At 41.0% G+C, this 18,624-nt stretch overlaps 1 protein-coding gene across 3 annotated transcripts; it reads right to left on the minus strand.

The window, feature by feature from the left end:
• Positions 1–1,209: 1,209 nt before the first annotated feature.
• Positions 1,210–18,048, minus strand: LOC121648033 (cyclic nucleotide-gated cation channel beta-1-like). Of its 3 annotated transcripts, XM_041997936.1 has the most exons (20): positions 17,649–18,048; positions 16,695–16,887; positions 16,129–16,143; positions 15,259–15,291; positions 14,881–14,979; positions 14,632–14,786; positions 9,441–9,644; positions 9,042–9,250; positions 8,856–8,906; positions 8,681–8,767; positions 8,241–8,305; positions 7,951–8,073; positions 7,622–7,763; positions 6,326–6,485; positions 6,140–6,237; positions 5,950–6,033; positions 5,742–5,860; positions 5,100–5,246; positions 4,770–4,968; positions 1,210–2,424 (listed from the first exon to the last, which is right to left on the minus strand). In XM_041997936.1, exons 1-20 carry the CDS (start codon positions 17,959–17,961, stop codon positions 2,197–2,199), a joined length of 2,724 nt encoding a protein of 907 aa, XP_041853870.1. In that variant the 5' UTR covers positions 17,962–18,048; the 3' UTR covers positions 1,210–2,196. The 3 variants fall into 3 exon arrangements, with proteins under 3 accessions (XP_041853870.1, XP_041853872.1, XP_041853873.1); XM_041997938.1 differs by lacking the exon at positions 15,259–15,291; XM_041997939.1 differs by lacking the exons at positions 15,259–15,291; positions 16,129–16,143.
• Between the last annotated feature and the right edge of the window lie 576 nt (positions 18,049–18,624).

An 18,624-nucleotide genomic window follows, 5' to 3' on the forward strand; every position in this document is an offset into this window, starting at 1 on the left:
GAAACAGCTGTAAAATGCAGTGGGTTGTTTATAAATGAATCCTCTTCTTTCTTCTGTAATTATTTTTTTAGCTACAGTTTTTAATTATATATAAAAGGCTACATAAAGCACTAAGTTTACATTTTGAATATAAATAAAAAAGAATAAAATTATAACAAACTCAACCCACTCTATCATGAGGAGATGCGGAGATGCTACACACACACACATTTGCAAAATAATATTGGTTTAACATTTCCTCCCTTAAATCAGGGTTGATTTAGTTATATCTAATCTAGATTACGTGCGATCTGTTACCATTAACGCTGTTTACAGAAATGTGTTGTCACCTTCCTTCCCACCACCTTCTTGTGGTCAACATGTTTTTTTCCAACATGACCCACACTGACTCATCTTGGCCTGTCTTTGGTTTAGTTTGTTTATTTGTTGACTTACATAAAAAACTTACTGTTGCACCACCAACACCACTGGTATCATACTGAAACAATTACAGAAAAATGGAAGTTTCCCACAGACAGAAGAGCAGGTGTTCAGTTTTACCATGGAAGTTTGAAATGAATGATCACTAATGATTTAATAAAAAATACAACATGCAAAAACAAAAACAAACTCCCTTTTAAAATTTTCTTTACAATTTAACCTATTTTCATCAAAAATGTTTTACTGCTGTAGCTGTAAATATGTTGATATTTTGCATAGCTCTGCCATTCGTTTTTTGTTTGTTTGTTTGTTTTTTTAAATCCTTTTAATCCATTTTTGCAAGATTTCATGAAAGAGTAAAAATTTCTCTTGAAAATTTTTTCAGACCACAAATGGAAGGGGTCCTGCTGCTTCCTGTTTACCCCATCAGATTTAGTGGCTGTGGTATGTGGTTAAAACTGTGAGTCATCAATCGTGTGTATGTGTATATATATATATATATATATATATATATACTCAAATAATGAATATTGGTTTAACATTTCCTCTCTTATATCAGGGTTGATTTAGTTATATCTAATCTAGATTACATGCAATCTGTTACCATTAACACGGTTTACAGGAATGTGTTGCCACTCTGTCACCTTCCCCGTGTTCTTGTGGTCAACATGTTTTTTCCAACATGGCCCACACTGACTCATCTTGGCCTGTCTTTGGTTTAGTTTTGCAGGCTTCAACCTTCAGTTTTACCATGGGAGTTTGAAATGAATCAACACTATTGCATCTAAATATTTATGATCCTTGTTTTATATATTTTCAAGCAACTTCTACAAAAGGTTAAATCAAACACATTAAAAAACAACTGCCTTTAACTGCTTATTGTATATATATATATATATATAAACTGACAAAAAACATGCTTAAACTTATTTAGTCCAGTGAAATGTGAAATTTACAAAAGACATTACAACATCTGTGAAGAACTGCTTATAGAGGACATTATACAGAAAAAATAGATATTTTTCTACAGGTTGTCTGGCAGTGTGATTAGCCGGTTTGCAGACTTTGATAAAAACGTATTTACAAAAAGTAAGAGAATATCTTCTCTGAATTATTACTGAATAATATTTTTTTTCATAAACACATTTACAGAACAAATATAACAACATTTTTAGAATGATTGTACATGTGGTGACACTGCAGACTGCACAGTGACTTTACATTAGTGGAAAAAATAAATCTTAATTTCAGTCATCTGTACAAAAGCAAGCAAAGTAAACACAGACATAAATAGTCATACATACAATGCTAACTACACCATCAGTAGCTGGATTTTACAGAACAATAATGTAACGATTGATTTTAAACATGTGCAGTGTATTAGAATGTAAAAGATTATTTCTGTAAATATCTACAGTATCAGAAATGAAAGCAGCCTGCTCGCCCTACTCACGCCAACACAAGACAGAAATGTAAAAAACAAATAAGGCAAGTTGTTCTTTCAGGATTACAACTGTAAACATTTAGGAAACAACAGCAACAAAAACATTTCTTCATTTTGCATGTTGCAAAGAGACAAGACATGTGTTTGTGTAAAAACGACTGATCGGAGTGAGCTATGCAAGCATCATTAAAATCTGCAGCTTTACACCGACTCTCATCACCAAATTTTCTCCTTTAGCATCCGGGTGAGACCCCTCCCTCATCTGCTTTCCTTATGTTGAGGTGCGGACAGGACAACCCTACAACCATCGTTTTATGAATAAAAAAAAGTCATCACGACTTCTTCTCTTTCTTCGTCCCATCCTCATCCCAGTCATCCTCACTGACATCCTCCGTGTCGACGGTGATGCTGAGGAGCCGTGAGGATCGGCAACGAGAAGTCGAGCGAAACGTTGTTAACCTGGCAGAGATGGACAAAGGCGTGTCCATCTCTGGCGTGTCCCTGTCATGTCCACAGCTGGGGACGGGAGATGGAGGAGGCAGGGAGGAGGAGATGGACGGCTGGAGGAAGAGAGAGAAGAGGAGATGACTGATTGATGTTTTTTTTACCAGTCCTGTCCCGCATCATGACAGCAGAATGATGGTCTGGCTGCCGTGTTTATTATTATTTTAATTTAGTTTTTTATTTTGTATTTTTTGTGACCAATATATCTAAACACACCAACAATGTACCCACCATGTGTTCCACCCAAAGTTGTTGTTTTTGTGTGTTATTTTTGGAGATATTTAGACTCTTTACTAGATGTTTTTTAATTTCCAACCACTCAATGTGAATAAATGCTGTTGTCCATGTCTTTTGTTACGTATCTGTCCCTCTGCTATGTTATTATATGTTGCCAATGTATTACATCGTTATATTTGACTGTTTTTGTACATCTACCTGCCTGCAGACCAAAGATGGAAATGAACCATCGGTTATAATCTTGCATATTGTACATACATACATACAGACATACACACATACATACATACAGACACACATACATACATACATACATACATACATACATACATACACACATACACACACACATATACATACATACATACATACATACACACACACATATACATACATACATACATACATACATACATACATACATACACACACACATACACACATACACACATACATGTTTTCACTTCCGATCACTCCCCAGTCTCCACAGGTGTGCCCCAAGGTTCTGTCCTGGGGCCTCTTCTATTCATCACCTATCTCCTCCCCCTTGGTCTCATCTTCCGTAAATTCAATATCTTTTTCCACTGTTACGCGGATGACACCCAGCTCTACCTGTCCTGTAAACCAAATTCCACTCTCCCACCTACCTCCCTCTCTGCCTGTCTCCTGGAAATAAAATCCTGGTTCACCACCAACTTCCTAAAACTGAACAGTAATAAAACTGAAATTCTCCTCATTGGTACCAAATCCACCCTTTCCAAAGTTAATAGTTTCTCCCTCACCATCAACAGCGCCTCAGTTTCCCCCTCCCCTCAGGTCAAGAGTCTGGGTGTCATCCTCGACAGCACCTTATCATTCACCTCACACATCAATAACATCACCCGCTCAGCTTATTTCCATCTGCGCAATATCAGCCGTCTTCGCCCCTCCCTCACCCCCCACACCACCTCTATCCTAGTGCACAGCCTTGTCACCTCCCGCCTGGATTACTGCAACTCTCTCCTCTTTGGCCTCCCACAAAAATCCCTTCAGAAACTCCAAATGGTTCAGAATTCTGCTGCCCGCATCATCACCCGAACTCCTTCCTTTCATCACATCACCCCCATCCTGCAAGAACTCCACTGGCTTCTCATCAAGTACAGGATAGAATACAAGATCCTCCTCCATACATACAAATCCATACATAAACTCTCACCCCCTTACCTCTCAGATCTTCTCCACATAGTCACCCCTTCCAGATGTCTTCGCTCCTCCTCTTCTATCCATCTCTCTGTCCCTCCTGCCCGTCTCAGCACCATGGGGAGCAGAGCTTTCAGTCGCTCTGCTCCCCAGCTCTGGAACGCACTTCCTCCTGACCTCCGCAATACCGACTCTCTCCTCATCTTCATTTCCAAACTCAAAACTCATCTTTTCAGAACAGCATACTGTCTGTAACATTATCTTCAATCACATCCTCGCCACTCTGCCCTTTATGTTGAGATTTTTAGATTGTGTTGTATATGTCTGCCTCTCCTGTACTTTTAATGTTTTATTATTTGTTTGTACAGCGTCCTTGGGTGCCCTGAAAGGCGCTTTAAATAAAATGTATTATTATTATTATTATACACACATACATACACACATATACACACATTCATACATATATACACGCACACATACATACATACACACACACATACATACAGACATACATACACACACATACATACATACATACATACATACATATATATACGCACACATACATACATACATTCAGACATACACACACACATACATACATACATACATACACACACATACATACATACATATATACACACATACATACAGACATACATACATACATACAGACATACACACACACATACATACATACATACATACACACACATACATACATACATATATACACACATACATACAGACATACATACATACATACAGACATACACACACACATACATACATATATACACACATACATACAGACATACATACATACATACAGACATACACACACACATACATACATACATACATACATACATACATACATACACACACATACATACATACATATATACACACATACATATATACACACATACATACAGACATACATAGAGACATAACTGGTTGCCCAGGGTTATATTGTGTTTACCTGTAACGAGATCCTGGACTTGTTAGTCTTCTCTTTGACTTTAGCCAGAGCTCCTTTCATTCCAGAAGATCTTTCCGTCATCTCGAGCGCCGCTCTGAGCAGTTTGGGAGTTTCTGACCTGCGAGGTGCTGCTGGTATCTGTGGGGGTTCTTTAGGCTCCTCTTTGGGTTCAGGTTTCTTTCCCTTATTAAGCATCTTCCTGTGATTAAGACATTAAAAGCCAGATGAACAAATACAGTCTAAGAACTTCTTACTGCTGATAAACACTTAAAATTTAAACTGTGTACAGCGAGGAATAACTGGTAATAAGTAATCTCATTTATTTTTAACCTGGCTTTCTTGCAAAGCAGTTTCTTGGACTCGGGATAGTGGACCAGGATCTCATTCAGGTCTTTCTTGTCCAGGATGAACAGGTTGGTAAAGCCATGAGCGATCACATTGGCTGTGCGCCTGTTAACCCCACTAACTGCAAGCAAACTGCAAACCAGAAAACATCCTGGTTAAAAACAACACATTTCCACACACATTCATGCAACGTGCTGCTTTCTCCATCACACACAGACTTATTTTTGACATTGTGACTGGCAGACTCAACCTCCTTATGCAAGTAAAGCTTCCATATGGCCTCCACATTTCCTCTCACTTTTGGTTTTGGCTCAATTTCTTCTGGTCTGAGTTTCTCCAGCACAAATTTAGTTTCCTAAGGTTTTATATCACTCCTTGAATTTATGTAGACCAACGTCTTTGTTTAAAATGAGCTCTGAATAAAAAAGTTTTTAAAAAATTAATAAGTGAAGTCTTTGGTTTTTATAATAAATAACGGACTTTTCTTTATGTTTAAAAATACTTTTTAAGAGATTTGTATTGGTTTTGTGAAAATGAGGATGTGACCCACGTGTTGCAGAAGGCATGGCAGGTAAAAGCACACATGTTGCATCAAGTCTGAATGAGTTGATCTTTCTTTCTCTTCACCTTATCTCTCCAAAGACCGAACCTGCTCTGAGAGTGGCAAACACCGTTCTTCCATCAGGTCCTCCAACCACCTGCACCTCTCCTGCTTTTATGATGTACATCTCCCGACCCACCTCGCCCTGAGCCAGACAAAAATACACAGGCAGATGATGAAATGAAAGCAAATAATAAAAGAGGTAAAAATGAAAGAAAAAATAGAAAAATCTACCTTTTTGCAGACATAATCTCCAGGAAGGTAGACGACAGACCGGAGGCTTTTTAGCATGTCAAAAATCATTTGTCTGTCACAACCCTGTCAAGAAGAAAGAGAGCAAATAATAACAAAAGCATGTTTTCACAGACAGGATTTTCATTGACTTTATTTAATGACTCGGTCTGGATTTCTGCATCACTTCTACCTGAAAAAGAGGGACTTTGCTCACAATGGAGTAGTTGACATCTACAGCTATGTCCAGACGCATTTTATCTGGCAGTTGAGTCAGCAGCTCCTGCTCGTCTGCAAACAGGAAGGAGTCAGGGACAGCCCAAAGTCCAGATGTATTACAAACAAAAGTGTTCGAATGAACACAGAAATTCCTTCCTACCCAGCATGCCTTGTGACTGCCAGGTGTAGTTGTACCAGGTCTTGACACGGTTCTGGACATCTTTAGGGATGCGATAGGAAGACATGTATTTAATGGTGTTGTCCATGCAGGTGCGGTAGTAGGTTTGAGCTGCTGTGGCTGCACCGACCACATCACGCATCTGGCAAACGAGAAACACACTTAAAGAATTTATTTCACACAAGATTCATCACCTGTCAGTGTCTGCAGAATGCTGCATTAAAGGGGAAATGCGGAACAAAATCAAAGCTCATCAACGGAAAATTAGAATCTATTATTAAAAACCATTGTTATGTAATGACTTTACTAAAATAACTGTTATGTTTTTATTCTCTTAGAATGAACCAATTATATCTACTTGCCGTGGGTCCACATACATGCAGCTGCCACCATTTTTACTACGGTGTCTCTGAATGGACAAACAAGCTTTAAAACTGCAGTAGCTGCTTTGTTTAACAGGAGAAAGAGTTCAATCAATCAACATTTATTTTTACATCACTTTACAACATCCGAAGGTGATCAGAGTTCGTAACAGTAAAGATAAAACAAGAAAATAAAACAAAAACATAGTTTAAAAGATAGAAAAGCAGTAAAAAGCTGGTAGAAATGCCAGCACCACGGGGCTATTAAGCATTAAAAACGCATTTAAATTAATATGTTTTAAGTTCAGGTTTATGGTTCTACAAGATTCAAGATTCAGTTCGAATTCAAGATCTTTATTGTCATGATGCAAGAACAACAAAATTTTGAGGAGTCTCGGCTCAAGCACACAAAAAAGAAAATAGAAATATAACAGGCACACATGAATAAGTAAAAGCAAAGATGTAAGAACACCTCATTATTTACAGAAAATTATTCACAGCCAAGTATTATTTACCAGGTGGATAAAGTGCAGGAGGAAGGTCTGTGTGTGTGAGAAATGTAGTGAGTAAATGTCAGTGAAATGTTCAGGGAGCTGCAGCTCTGTTTCACCACAGCAGCGAGCTAGACGTCTCACTTTCACGGGGCTTCGTCGGCTCATCGGTTTGTTCATCATCAGCATAACAGTGAAAGAATAAGCAGTCAAGCCTTAAAAGGCACCCAGTTTGTTGTGAGGTGAAAACATGTTTATGTCCATTCACAACTGTGCTTGGTATTTAATATTATACCCATCTTTACCACTAGATGTCCGTAATTCTTAAACACTGGACCTTTGTTTTATTTTATTTTATTTTACTATTCACACACTGGACCTTGAAACGCAACAGACACATGCTTCATTTACATGTGAAAACATACCTGTCCAATCATGATGGAGAAGACAAAAACTCCAATAAAATAGTTGATGAGCTGGAAGATGCTCTCAAACATGGAGGTGGGAGCTGGCACACCTCCAATGGTGAGCAGGGTTTTCACCGCAAAGTAGTAACAGCGAATGTAACTGAGCAGAAAAAAAGAAAGATGCCACTGAAAGAAGGCAGGAAGAGAAACTAACAAATAAAAATGAGCACAATAAAACTCGTTTCAAAATAAAAGGAGATCTGTTTTAATTACCTGGATTGTTTTTTTTTCATATTACAGATGTGATTTATAGTTTAGCACAGTCACAGATTCTGATGTCCACCAACCTGTTACCGACGCCGTTGTACACCCACTGTGTAGATCCCAGGCCTACGAACACAGAGACCCAGTGGTAGAGACAGGCGTTGCAGTGGAGGCAGTAGAGGAGATAAGTGGTGGTACGGATCACCCTGAGAGACAGAAAATCATATTTTAACTGCACCACTGCCTGGCATGACGTCTGTTGATGCATAATAAGGAGGAAAGGGAGCAAGAACAATAATTTATTATCTTTAAATCTTCGTAGTTCTTACTCCCGTTTCAGTAATAAAAATGAAAAGTGTGCAGCACAGCTGACCTGTAAATGTAGGCTTTGGTCAAGATGGCTTCTAGATGCTCGTTAAACTCAAAGAAGGAGTTGATCTGTGGAGGTGTGGAAGAAAAACAAAAGAATATTAAAGTTGGTGTCAAAACAAGCTTATTTCCTTATGCTGGTGCAGTTAGTAAAAATGTGGGTTTTGTTTTTTGTTTTTTTTGGTAGATTCTGTTAACAGCACCTATATGTTCAGATTTTTAACGTGGCCTGAGGCATAAATTTGTTGTTTATACATTAACGTGTTCATTTTTGACAGCCCTGATAAAAATCCCCAAACTATTTGATAAATGTAAGCTACATTTTTATATTTTTTTACAATCAGCCCCTGATCTAATCCTGATCTGATCCAGTTGGGAAGGGCTGCCCTAGAAGATGTTAATGTGCTATGAGAGAATGGTTGCGTGTGCTGTAGAGAGTCTCACTTTCAGTAGTCTGGGTAAACGAAGCAGGGGGTTGATGCCAGTTTTAAAATAGAAGAGCTCCAGGGGAACAAGACTAGCAACGTCTAACTAAAAAACAAGAAAACCTGAGTTTTATTTTAAAAAAAAAGGCAGAATAGTGTTGAAGGTAAACTCTCACTCATCTCCAGGTATTTACCTTGAAGCGTGTTGTTTTCACGTAATTCTTTCTCATCTCTTTTTTGTCACTCTGTCATTAAGACAACCACAGATAAAAACAAAGGCAATGGCACATTAATTTCTTCACTTATACGAGTTGTTTCCTGTTACTGGCAGGGAAATTTCTATAACCACAGAGAACACCAGCTTTCGGTGTTCAACTCACCACGATGTCCCCTCCTCGCACAAACTGCAGGCGTGGCTGAAAAACTGTGATGTCCAGGATGTAAATCAGGTCGCAAAGGTAGTCCATCAACAGCCAGTAGTAAATATTGTCTGGGGTTTGGTAAGGAAAGGCCCAGCGCACCGGGATGAACCAAACGTTCCAGTTCCAGGCCAGAGACACCACGAACATCCACAGCACATACATCAGGTCTGGTGAGAGAAGGCCATATGGAAGGATGAAGGGGAGACAGAGATGGAGGAATTAAGGCGTTAAACTATAAGAGCATTGATGAGGTGTAGGCTGAGTCAGGAGAGCCCAGACTCTCAACCTCTTGATACTCATCATCTCTAAGCATCTGCTACTATCTGTCAACTAGTGACTAAAGGTGAAAGTTCTCACTGGTGAAAGGGTCGATGCTGGCAGGGAAGTGGAAGTGTAAACAGGCTCGTATCCACCGAGGAGTTTTCAGCTTGCAACAGCGAGCAGACAAGTTCTCTTCTATCCTGTTCTCTATTCCTCCTCCTTCTCCTCCTCCTCTTGATGGACCCTCTTGCAACGATGCATCTCCAGGAGGAGACTGAGGAGCAGTAGGCTCAGGGGGAGCTGACAGAACATGACAGAGGAAAGTACAAAAGGTCAGAAGATGATGACACATTTCTTCACATTTATTAAAAAGGCAGATTAGGGAGGATTGCATTGTGCCTGCATGTGTGTGTTGCCTCAGCAGGATCATTTATCTACGGGAAAATAATGATAATACCTGAGTTATATTTTAAACTGCCACCTGGAGCCTGATTGCTGTTTTCTTTACACAAATAAGGAAATAACCACTATAAATACATGCAGAAAGAGCAAACATTTAGCAAAAGAACCAAAAGGAAGAAAGACTCCAAAATTTACAGGGAAGCTTTTGGGGTGTCGTGAATAAGGGACGATTCAGGTTTTTCCATGTGTCTTCCTTTATTGCTATCACTACAGAAGCCTCACATGAACATTAAGTTATCTCAAAACATTTCCTCCTTTCATAAGAACGAGGGAAATGGGGCGGTGTGACTGAGTGGGCAGAGCGGTCGTCTTGTATCCTGAGGGTTGCCGGTTCGATCCTCGGTCTGTCGAGCTCATGTTGAGGTGTCCCTGAGCAAGATACCAAACTCCATTTTGCTCCTTTCATGGCAGCTTCCGCCATCAGTGTGTAAATATGTGTGAGAATGGGTGAGAATGGGTGAATGTGACATATAATGTAAAGCACTTTTAGCTATATTAATACAGACCATAGAAGAAAATAAATATAAGGAATCGTTAAACTGCAAGGCAGACACATTTAGAACTGTTTGACTGGAAATACAGTAAATAAATAGAGTCTGTCACCATTTTGCAAAATAAACATAAATATCACTCCTTTCCCATAATTCAACTTTCCCATTCTCTCACCCCACCCGAACACCCGGACATCATCGGCGTAGACGACCCTCAGTCCTGAGAAAGCATTATTCTGCCCTTTTAAGAGAGATATTAATCTGTCTCTAAGTCTGAGGCCAGTCTCTGCGGAGTGGCAGACTGGAGAGAAGACATCGGGGAAGGACCTGACGATGGTTGACTCTGTGATGGTTCCTGTGGACTCTCCACCATCATAACTGTGGAACTGCAGTCCTGCTGTGGTTGGACAGGACTGGTGCAATGCTGTTGCTCCGCTGTATTGGGGGTCTCTGAAACAGCCTGAAGAAGCCGCCTGCTACGACAAGTCACTGGACCGTTGTCCATTTCCACCACATAGGATCTTGGCTCCATGGACTTGCTGATTGCGTCTTCCAACCTTTGTCTCCGTTAAGCTTTGTCCTGACAGTTTGGCCAGAGTGCAGCTCAGGGAAAGGACGAGCTGAGTATCTGCGGACCTGTAAGCTTTCTTAGCCACGGCGTCTTTCTGGTGGGCGAGGTCAAAGTTGGCTGGCTGTGACAGTAATGGCTTCTCTAGTGCTGGAACAGTGGTGTGGATTTGTCATCCTGTCATCAGTTAACAGGGCTCGCTCCAGTCACTGCGATTGGTGTAGAACAGGGGTCTCCAACTCCGGTCCTCATGAGCTACTGTCCTGCAGTAGGGGAGGGGCTTAATGGCAGCCATCTTTAGTGCCTAATGCCAGTGAGCTGTTAACTATCAGTTGGAGATCACTTTCTACTGGGGTAAGAACTGGTTTTAAAAAGTCAGATGGTATCATGTCCAGAGTGCATGTTGCTGATTTCAGATGCCAAACTATTTCTTGTAGGATTTTTAAATCGACCATATTAAATTGTGACATAATATCAGAATTATTTTTTTATTTTTAAAACAAAATGAGGGGGTGCTGTTTCATTAAGAAATGTAACACTTGTTTCTTTTGTTCACCACGTCTCTGTTAGAAAAAGAAAATCTAAACTGTGAGAAATGATGAAGTCATTAACTAACAGTGATTGTTGGACAGAGATCTAACATTTAGTACAGCAGCTTTATGAAGTTTCCTCTGGTCTCTGTTGTATTCTGAGTTATACAAGGTACAGTTAACAGATTAGATCGATTCACCCCACAAACTGACCGTGTTCAATTCCTTATTTTACTAACACAGGAATCCTACTGGGTCCAGGCTTGATCTCAGAACAGCTGTTAGTAGTAGCAAAACTACAGCAAGGACCCTGAACGCATCGTGGCATGTTATCTTTGTTGTGAATTCTGCTGCTCTGGGAACCTCCTGCACCTCCTCCCGTGTCCTGCTCTGCCAGGACAGATGATCTAAGAGGAGGATGAGGAGGGGGAGCCCTGTATTTCTTGGTAGATGGTGGTCGCTGGGGTCCGGTCCGGGATAGAGACATCCTTTGAAGACCTTGGGTGATGTGGAGAAGAGGGTCTGGTGAGGGGGGAGAGCTGGAAGTTGATCGCCTCTCTGCTGTGTCCGTCACTCTTATCTGTACATCATGTTTGGGTTTGCCGTCCCAACAGCATGACGCAGATGTGCAGTAGGTAATCTGGATCCAGTTAGACCTGGATGCACACCATCAGGTCTAAGTCGCTCCTTACAGTTTCATAAGATACTGAAGTTATCAATGAACTTTATCCCATGGGTGATACATGCATCTGATAACCATGTGTTCAGGCAAAGAAAACTCCTGAGAAGCTCAGTTCCTTTACCTGCAGTGGGAACAGGTCCTGGGATGTGGACCTGGTGCGCCAAACTGACACAATCTCTCCAACAGCAGAGAAAAGTCTTTCTTCAGGATCTCTGAACCAGTTTTCCTCCTCAGAATATCCAAAGATCCTGTGTGGACAATAATCTTCATACCATCTGGATGTGAAGACAGAATGGTCTAAAGATCTCTATCAGATCCCTGACTGATGGATCAGGAAAAGTTAGATTTTCCGTCTCTTCCGTCCTCACATCTTGTTATAGAGTTTCCAACTAGAACTGAGTCCGATAGCTTCTCCAGTCCTCCTGGTTATGGAATTCTAGCTTCTCCTCCTGTTTTGGTTAACCCTTGGCTGAGTTTTAGGGCTGTTTCTCAAGTTTTATTGACTTTTGCATTACATTCATTATCATTCATTTTATTAGGAGTCAACACATCATATTTATTATGCAATGAGACTTCAGGTGGTGGAGTGAGTGCTGGAGCTTTAACTTTTATGTTGGATTTACCTCTGCGACGAACAACATCAGACCAGGTTCTGGCTGGGGTTGATAACTTTGGTCTGGGACCAGCACTGTTCCAGTAGGAGAGACCAGTTTGACCGTCCAGTTTGGGATCTTTCCCAGTTATTCCAGTGTTATTTGAACACATCCAGTGAAGGGAATCAACCAGGTCTGTAGCGGGGGGCTCTACATCCGATGGGATCTCGCGTATGAAATTTGACTTAGTCCATTTGCCAGCAGGAAAAACAAACAAGCTGTGGATAGGCTCCGCATCTCTCCCCATAGCACACAGAAGAGAATTCACCTGCACCTCCCTGCTCTCCTTCTTCAGCTTCGATGCCACTCGGAATGCCTCCACAACGGCCACTCTGCTTGGTGGGCAGAATTGAATGGCTCTGGGGGACCAAACTTAGCCATGTCGTCGCCGGCACTAGCATGGAGCCCTTAATTCTAACATCATGTCATGTGAATGAAGGACAATTCAGGTTTTTCCACGTGTCATCTTTTTATGCTAGCATACACAACCGAACTAGCAATTACACTTCCGGCTCACTACAGAAGCCTCACGTGAACATGAAGTTAACTCACAACAAGGTTTGCCCTCTTAGTGTGCCGTGTTGCTTTTCTATGCATATGCATAGTCTGCAATATTATATAATCCAGTGTCAACATTAAAGGGAGATATTTTTTTCTGAATAGTGAATTGTTTAGTCTACCTCAAATGAATAAATATCTGCTGCCATCCAGTCTACCAGTCATATTATTTGACCAATCAGAGTGAGACTAAACTGAGCTAGAATGGAGCATTTTGGAGTGAAGGTGTCCAGTAGAACTGTTCACAGGCACATTATTAGAAGAACTTTTTTTTTTAACACTGGAGCATTTAAGTCTATTCTACTGAAAGCCCCTAGCAACCGTGTATTAAAGTGGGTATAGCCAAGGATGGATGGATGGGAACTAGCAGGAAAAAGGGACACAGCTGGTGCACCTTTAGGGATGAAGAAGGAGAGGGCAGCAGCATGGATAGAAGCTCTTACTGCTTCTACTTACCCATAATATTTTTGTGCACACAGATTGGTCCATTGTTTGGGTATGAGTAGCTGGTTTCCCAGCTAGGCCGGGGTGATTTTTGTTTTGTCAACCTGAAATTAAAATATACTGTAAGGTCTGCTCACAGCTGCTGCTATATTTACATCACATTCTCATTCCCAACACGTTACATACTTGGTCAGTACTCCTTTGTTTCAGTTTGCAATGCGCATGCTAACCCTTTACCATCACTTCTGTATGCACAAAGAACTGTTATAGAAAGATAGATATACTTTAGTAATTCCCAATGGAGATATTCAGTTTTTTATTCTTCTCATATTTCATTTGAGCAGATTGTTGGCTGTCAACAATTAAAGCTGCTGAGTGGTTAACAGTAAAGTGATGATATCAAAGGGGAATTGGGCTCGTGTTTAAATCCAGCCTCTGCACTGGAGCTTTTCCACTTCTATTTTTTTGTCTTTATTTTGACTCCCTCTGCATCTCTACCACTTTGTTAAGCATTAAAATTTCTTGGGTAAAAAAGAAGGTTGAAATTTGGTTATGAAATAATTTAGTTATGTTTAGGCATCACAAGTACTTAGTTAAGTTGAGGAAAACATTGGGTGTTGAATCCTCAAAAATAAAATTACATTACAAAAAGCTTCATTAACAGCTTTAATGCTGCCTTGGTGCACTGTCCTGCAGCTGTCCCGCCCCCAGCTCAGGAAACCCTGCTTATCCACCAGAGACGCTGCGGGGGGACCCTCAGTTACTCTAGCAGCCTCCTGATCAAGTCGCCCGTGTGACGAGTTGGGAGAGAAGATCTTTTTTTATCTAGCTTCATTTTTCCTACACCTTTTCTGACACCAGCTCAACGTGTGTGAATAAATAAATAAAAATACACTCACATGTGATGATGCTGTCTTCATCGGAGCTGTCTGGCTCAATGAGTTTCTCCTTGGCCTTCTCTGTTCTCTCTTTGAACATCCTAACAAGCTCCTGAAGTCGCTCATTGACCACTGCGCTGGTCTGACTGGCCGAGGAGGCGGGACGCTCTTTCAGACTTAGAAATAAAGTGAGAAGTAAGATTAGAAGTAGAATTTAATATTATGAACTATGTCAGAGTGTGATTGGTTGTGTCTGTGTGTGAAGCTCACATGTCATCAGTGCTGTGCAGACTGGATTGGCTGGGCCAGGCTCTCACAGGGATGCTTACTTCATCATCATCATCTTCACTTTGAGAATGAAGCAGCCTACTTTTAAAGTTGAGTAGACACAGTAATCATTGGCTCAACTTCATGTCAGAGTTGCCTCAGAGTTGCTATTCATCAGATTAAAACCCACTGTGATATGGATTTATGTGATATCGAGTTGGGTCTAAAGGATGCTCTCTAAGAAGATAAAAGCTACATCTTGAATCTTGCTCTTAAATGATGAATGAATGAGACGACAGCTCAGACAGGAAATATGAGTGGATTCCTGATGGTGATCACAGTCAGAAACAGATGGACACCATTAAAGGTCGGAAATCTTACATCTTTGTCCAGATAGTCCTACGATTCCTCCCACTATTGTTGTGAGTGATCAGATCAGGGGTTTGGGAACATTTCATTAATCCAAGTAACAAATAACAAAGAAGGAAAAAAAATCACCCACAGCACTGTAAAAAGCAGGTGACACAGTCATGATGCAGGTGCAAGATTGAGATGCATTCGTTTATTGACTTTTGCTACGTTATGAGAACAACCATACAGTAGCCAAAAGCACAAAGCAATGAAAAGGTTAAGAAAACCTTCTTCACAGCAGGGCAACACAACACAGAGACACAAAACAGGAAATACTCCTCTTTCCATGCAAATCGTGCTCCACAATGATTCACACCACAAAATGTTTGTGTTCTGCATCAACAGCGTTTGATGATTTGTGCGTATGTGTGCCATTTCTGGCAGCTCTAATAACTACAACAGGATAAGTCAATATTCAGTGTTAAAATGAAAAGATTTTCTTATGTGTGCACACTGTTTCTACAGGACACAAAATTACAGACAGTTATGTTTCTACTGACTCAGACTGCACAGCGAGAGGATGGACAGGCAGTGACGTCAGTTTCAAACAAACAACGTGAAGCGTTTCATTCCAAAATTATACATTTCACAATAATTCATCAACTCTCAAAAAATAATTGTCATTTAAATAAACAAATTTTCTAAATAACTTGTGTTTTTATCATCATATTTGGATCAAAACGCTTCATTTGCAAAAACTGATTCTACTTGTTATTTCTGCATACGTGCTATGCAAACATAAACTACAGTTTCACTGAACAGATTAGTGTTGGAAGGAAAGAACAGCACACAGGGCCCAGGGAGCAACCACCACTCAAACCACCCATGCAGTTTCCTTACTCTTTATCTCCTTTACTGTAAACGCAAAGCATGGGAAAGAAAAAGATCAGAACTATTTTAGTGCATATCCAGATAAAATGGAGTTTTTATTTTATTTCTTTGTTTTTTTTTCTCTCTCTAACAGTGTCAACAGTAAGGCTTTTCAAAGTCTAAGAATGTGGGCCTCCACCTTAACACTTAGCACAAAAAAGTAGTTTCATTTATTAGCTTTGCCTACTTGGATGTCTGGAGATGTTATTTAATCTCTAGATAATAAACAACTGAGACGATGTGGGTTAACATTGTTGTTGACATAATTATGTGAAGGAACAGCGAGAGAAAGATGTAAAATTACTGAGCAATCTCTTTTTAATAACTATTACTACTTTGATTCACATTTATTTTCCTGGAACAGTTTGGTGCCCAGCAGGGAGCTCCTCTTCCCACTTTGAAAAGCCTCTGGTGCACATTAAACCCAGACAGAAGCAAACTGCTACCAGTGTCTTGTTTGCTTGTTACAGATCAGAATTATCTATGCTGAAGATGTTGTGGACATGAATTTAGCCTCCATAGCTGCTGTTTCTCACCTCTGCCGGCCTCCTGATGGAGTCACAGGGACAGTGAGAGTTGTAAGTTTGGGGTCCTGTGGGGCGACAATCTGGGGGATGTCATTTTTTTCCTCTCCTCCGCCCCCTTCTTCCACTCCTCCTTCTTCCACTGCTTTCTCATTATCAACATCTTCTACATTAACAGCTGGACGAAGATTGATACTGGAGCTCTCTGGAAGGAGGGACAGCACATTTATTTCCATTTAATCTGGGGCATCACAAACAACAGCACATAAGGTAAAACAGTCATGTAAATCCACTAGCAAAGATATTAATGCTACATGTGAAGCAGGTCACAGGCAGAAGCAGGAGTGGCAGATTTAGCAGGTCCAGCACCAAGTTGATGCAAGACGATCCACTTGTGAACTAGGCTCTGTATAAGGATGCCCTGGCAGCTACGACTCGCCTACTCACCCACCAAGCCACGGAGTCCAGACTAATCTGGCAGACGTGCGTCTTCATTGTTAACGCAAAGTGTCAGCGATCCGAGAGCTGTGTAATCTGGGTTATGCACTTCTTAAAAGCTAATAAAAAAGAGGACAGCCATATAAACTTCACTCATGTGTTCATGATCTGAATCTTAGGGTAGCCATGAGGTATACATAAAAAAAAAAAATATATTTTTTAACCTCAGTTTAGTGTCATGTTTTGGATTATCTCTTCTTTTTTTAACCTTCCTATCTTCAAACCACTGCCAAACTAATGGCTCCATTAATTAACTTAGAAATGAAAAAAAACACCACACTCACAACACAAAACAGCTACGTCACACTCCTGAACACACACATCATTTGCCATGACATTTAAACTCAAACATCAGTTACTTTCTTTTAATATTTTCTTCTTTACACTGACTGCAGATGATGAGCGTTCAGGTATGTTGAAGTAATGTCATCACACAGGACAGTTAGCTCGCCACTAACAAGGATTCACCTGCAGGTCTTAGTGCTGAAATATCTGAGTCATCTTCAATGAAGAAGGCTGGGTTAGAGACACCCAACAGCTGGTGGGGCAGGGAGCTCAGCCGCTTAGATGGCGGGCTGACGATGGGCGGCAGGCGTGGATAGGACGGCACGTTGGGCAGCTCCAGGGTGCTAGCACTAGGGGAGGATGGAGATGGGGAGCGGGATCGCAGGTGAGGATGATGAGGGGCAGAGAGAGGTGAGTGTCGAACGAGCTGGTTGAGTTCTACGTCCTGCTGATTCTTGTCTTGCTTCTGTTTTTGCTGTTGTTGTTTCTTAGGCATCTTGTGGCATAAGGCTGTTGAGACGGTTCCTGACGTTTAGGATGCACTCCTGCGTTCGGCTGGGAAACCTGGAAAGCTTCTCTGGGATGTGGGAAAAGCTCTGAGAAAGACTGGACAGGCTGGGGCCCACTGAGCCTTCAGAGCCTGTGGGCAAAAGTTGGGACAGAGTCTGGGCGATGTTCCTCGGGACCTGCGTGAGGCGGATCTGGGAAAACTCTTGGTGTAATTCAGGGGGTAGAGAGGGTAAGTACTTCGTAACGTCTGAGAGTTGGGTGGGAAGCTTAGGAATGGAGGGTATCTTAGGAGGAGAGATGCCGTTCTCTTTGAAGAATGCGTTGATGTTGCCGAAGCATTCGGAGGTGAGAGGAAAGCGCATCAGGCAGCTTTTAAATGCATCACAGCTGACTGGAGCTACAGAGGAGACAGGTGGATGGGAAGATAAAGAATATGAGCACAGCAACGTGGTCGTTCAGGATGTGGAACAGCAGTTAAGCAGCTGGATGCAAACACAAACAGACTGCTGCGTACAGGAGAAACGGATTCACGTACCACCGCAGTCGTCACCAGTGGCCTCTTCTTCCTACAGAGACATTGAACATGAACATGAATCAAACTGCATTTCTTTATGGTTTCCAAAAGAAGTTACTCATAAGAAAGGAGGAG

Source organism: Melanotaenia boesemani, chromosome 10 (genome assembly GCF_017639745.1).
Source record: "Melanotaenia boesemani isolate fMelBoe1 chromosome 10, fMelBoe1.pri, whole genome shotgun sequence".
Classification (NCBI taxonomy): Eukaryota; Metazoa; Chordata; class Actinopteri; order Atheriniformes; family Melanotaeniidae; genus Melanotaenia; species Melanotaenia boesemani.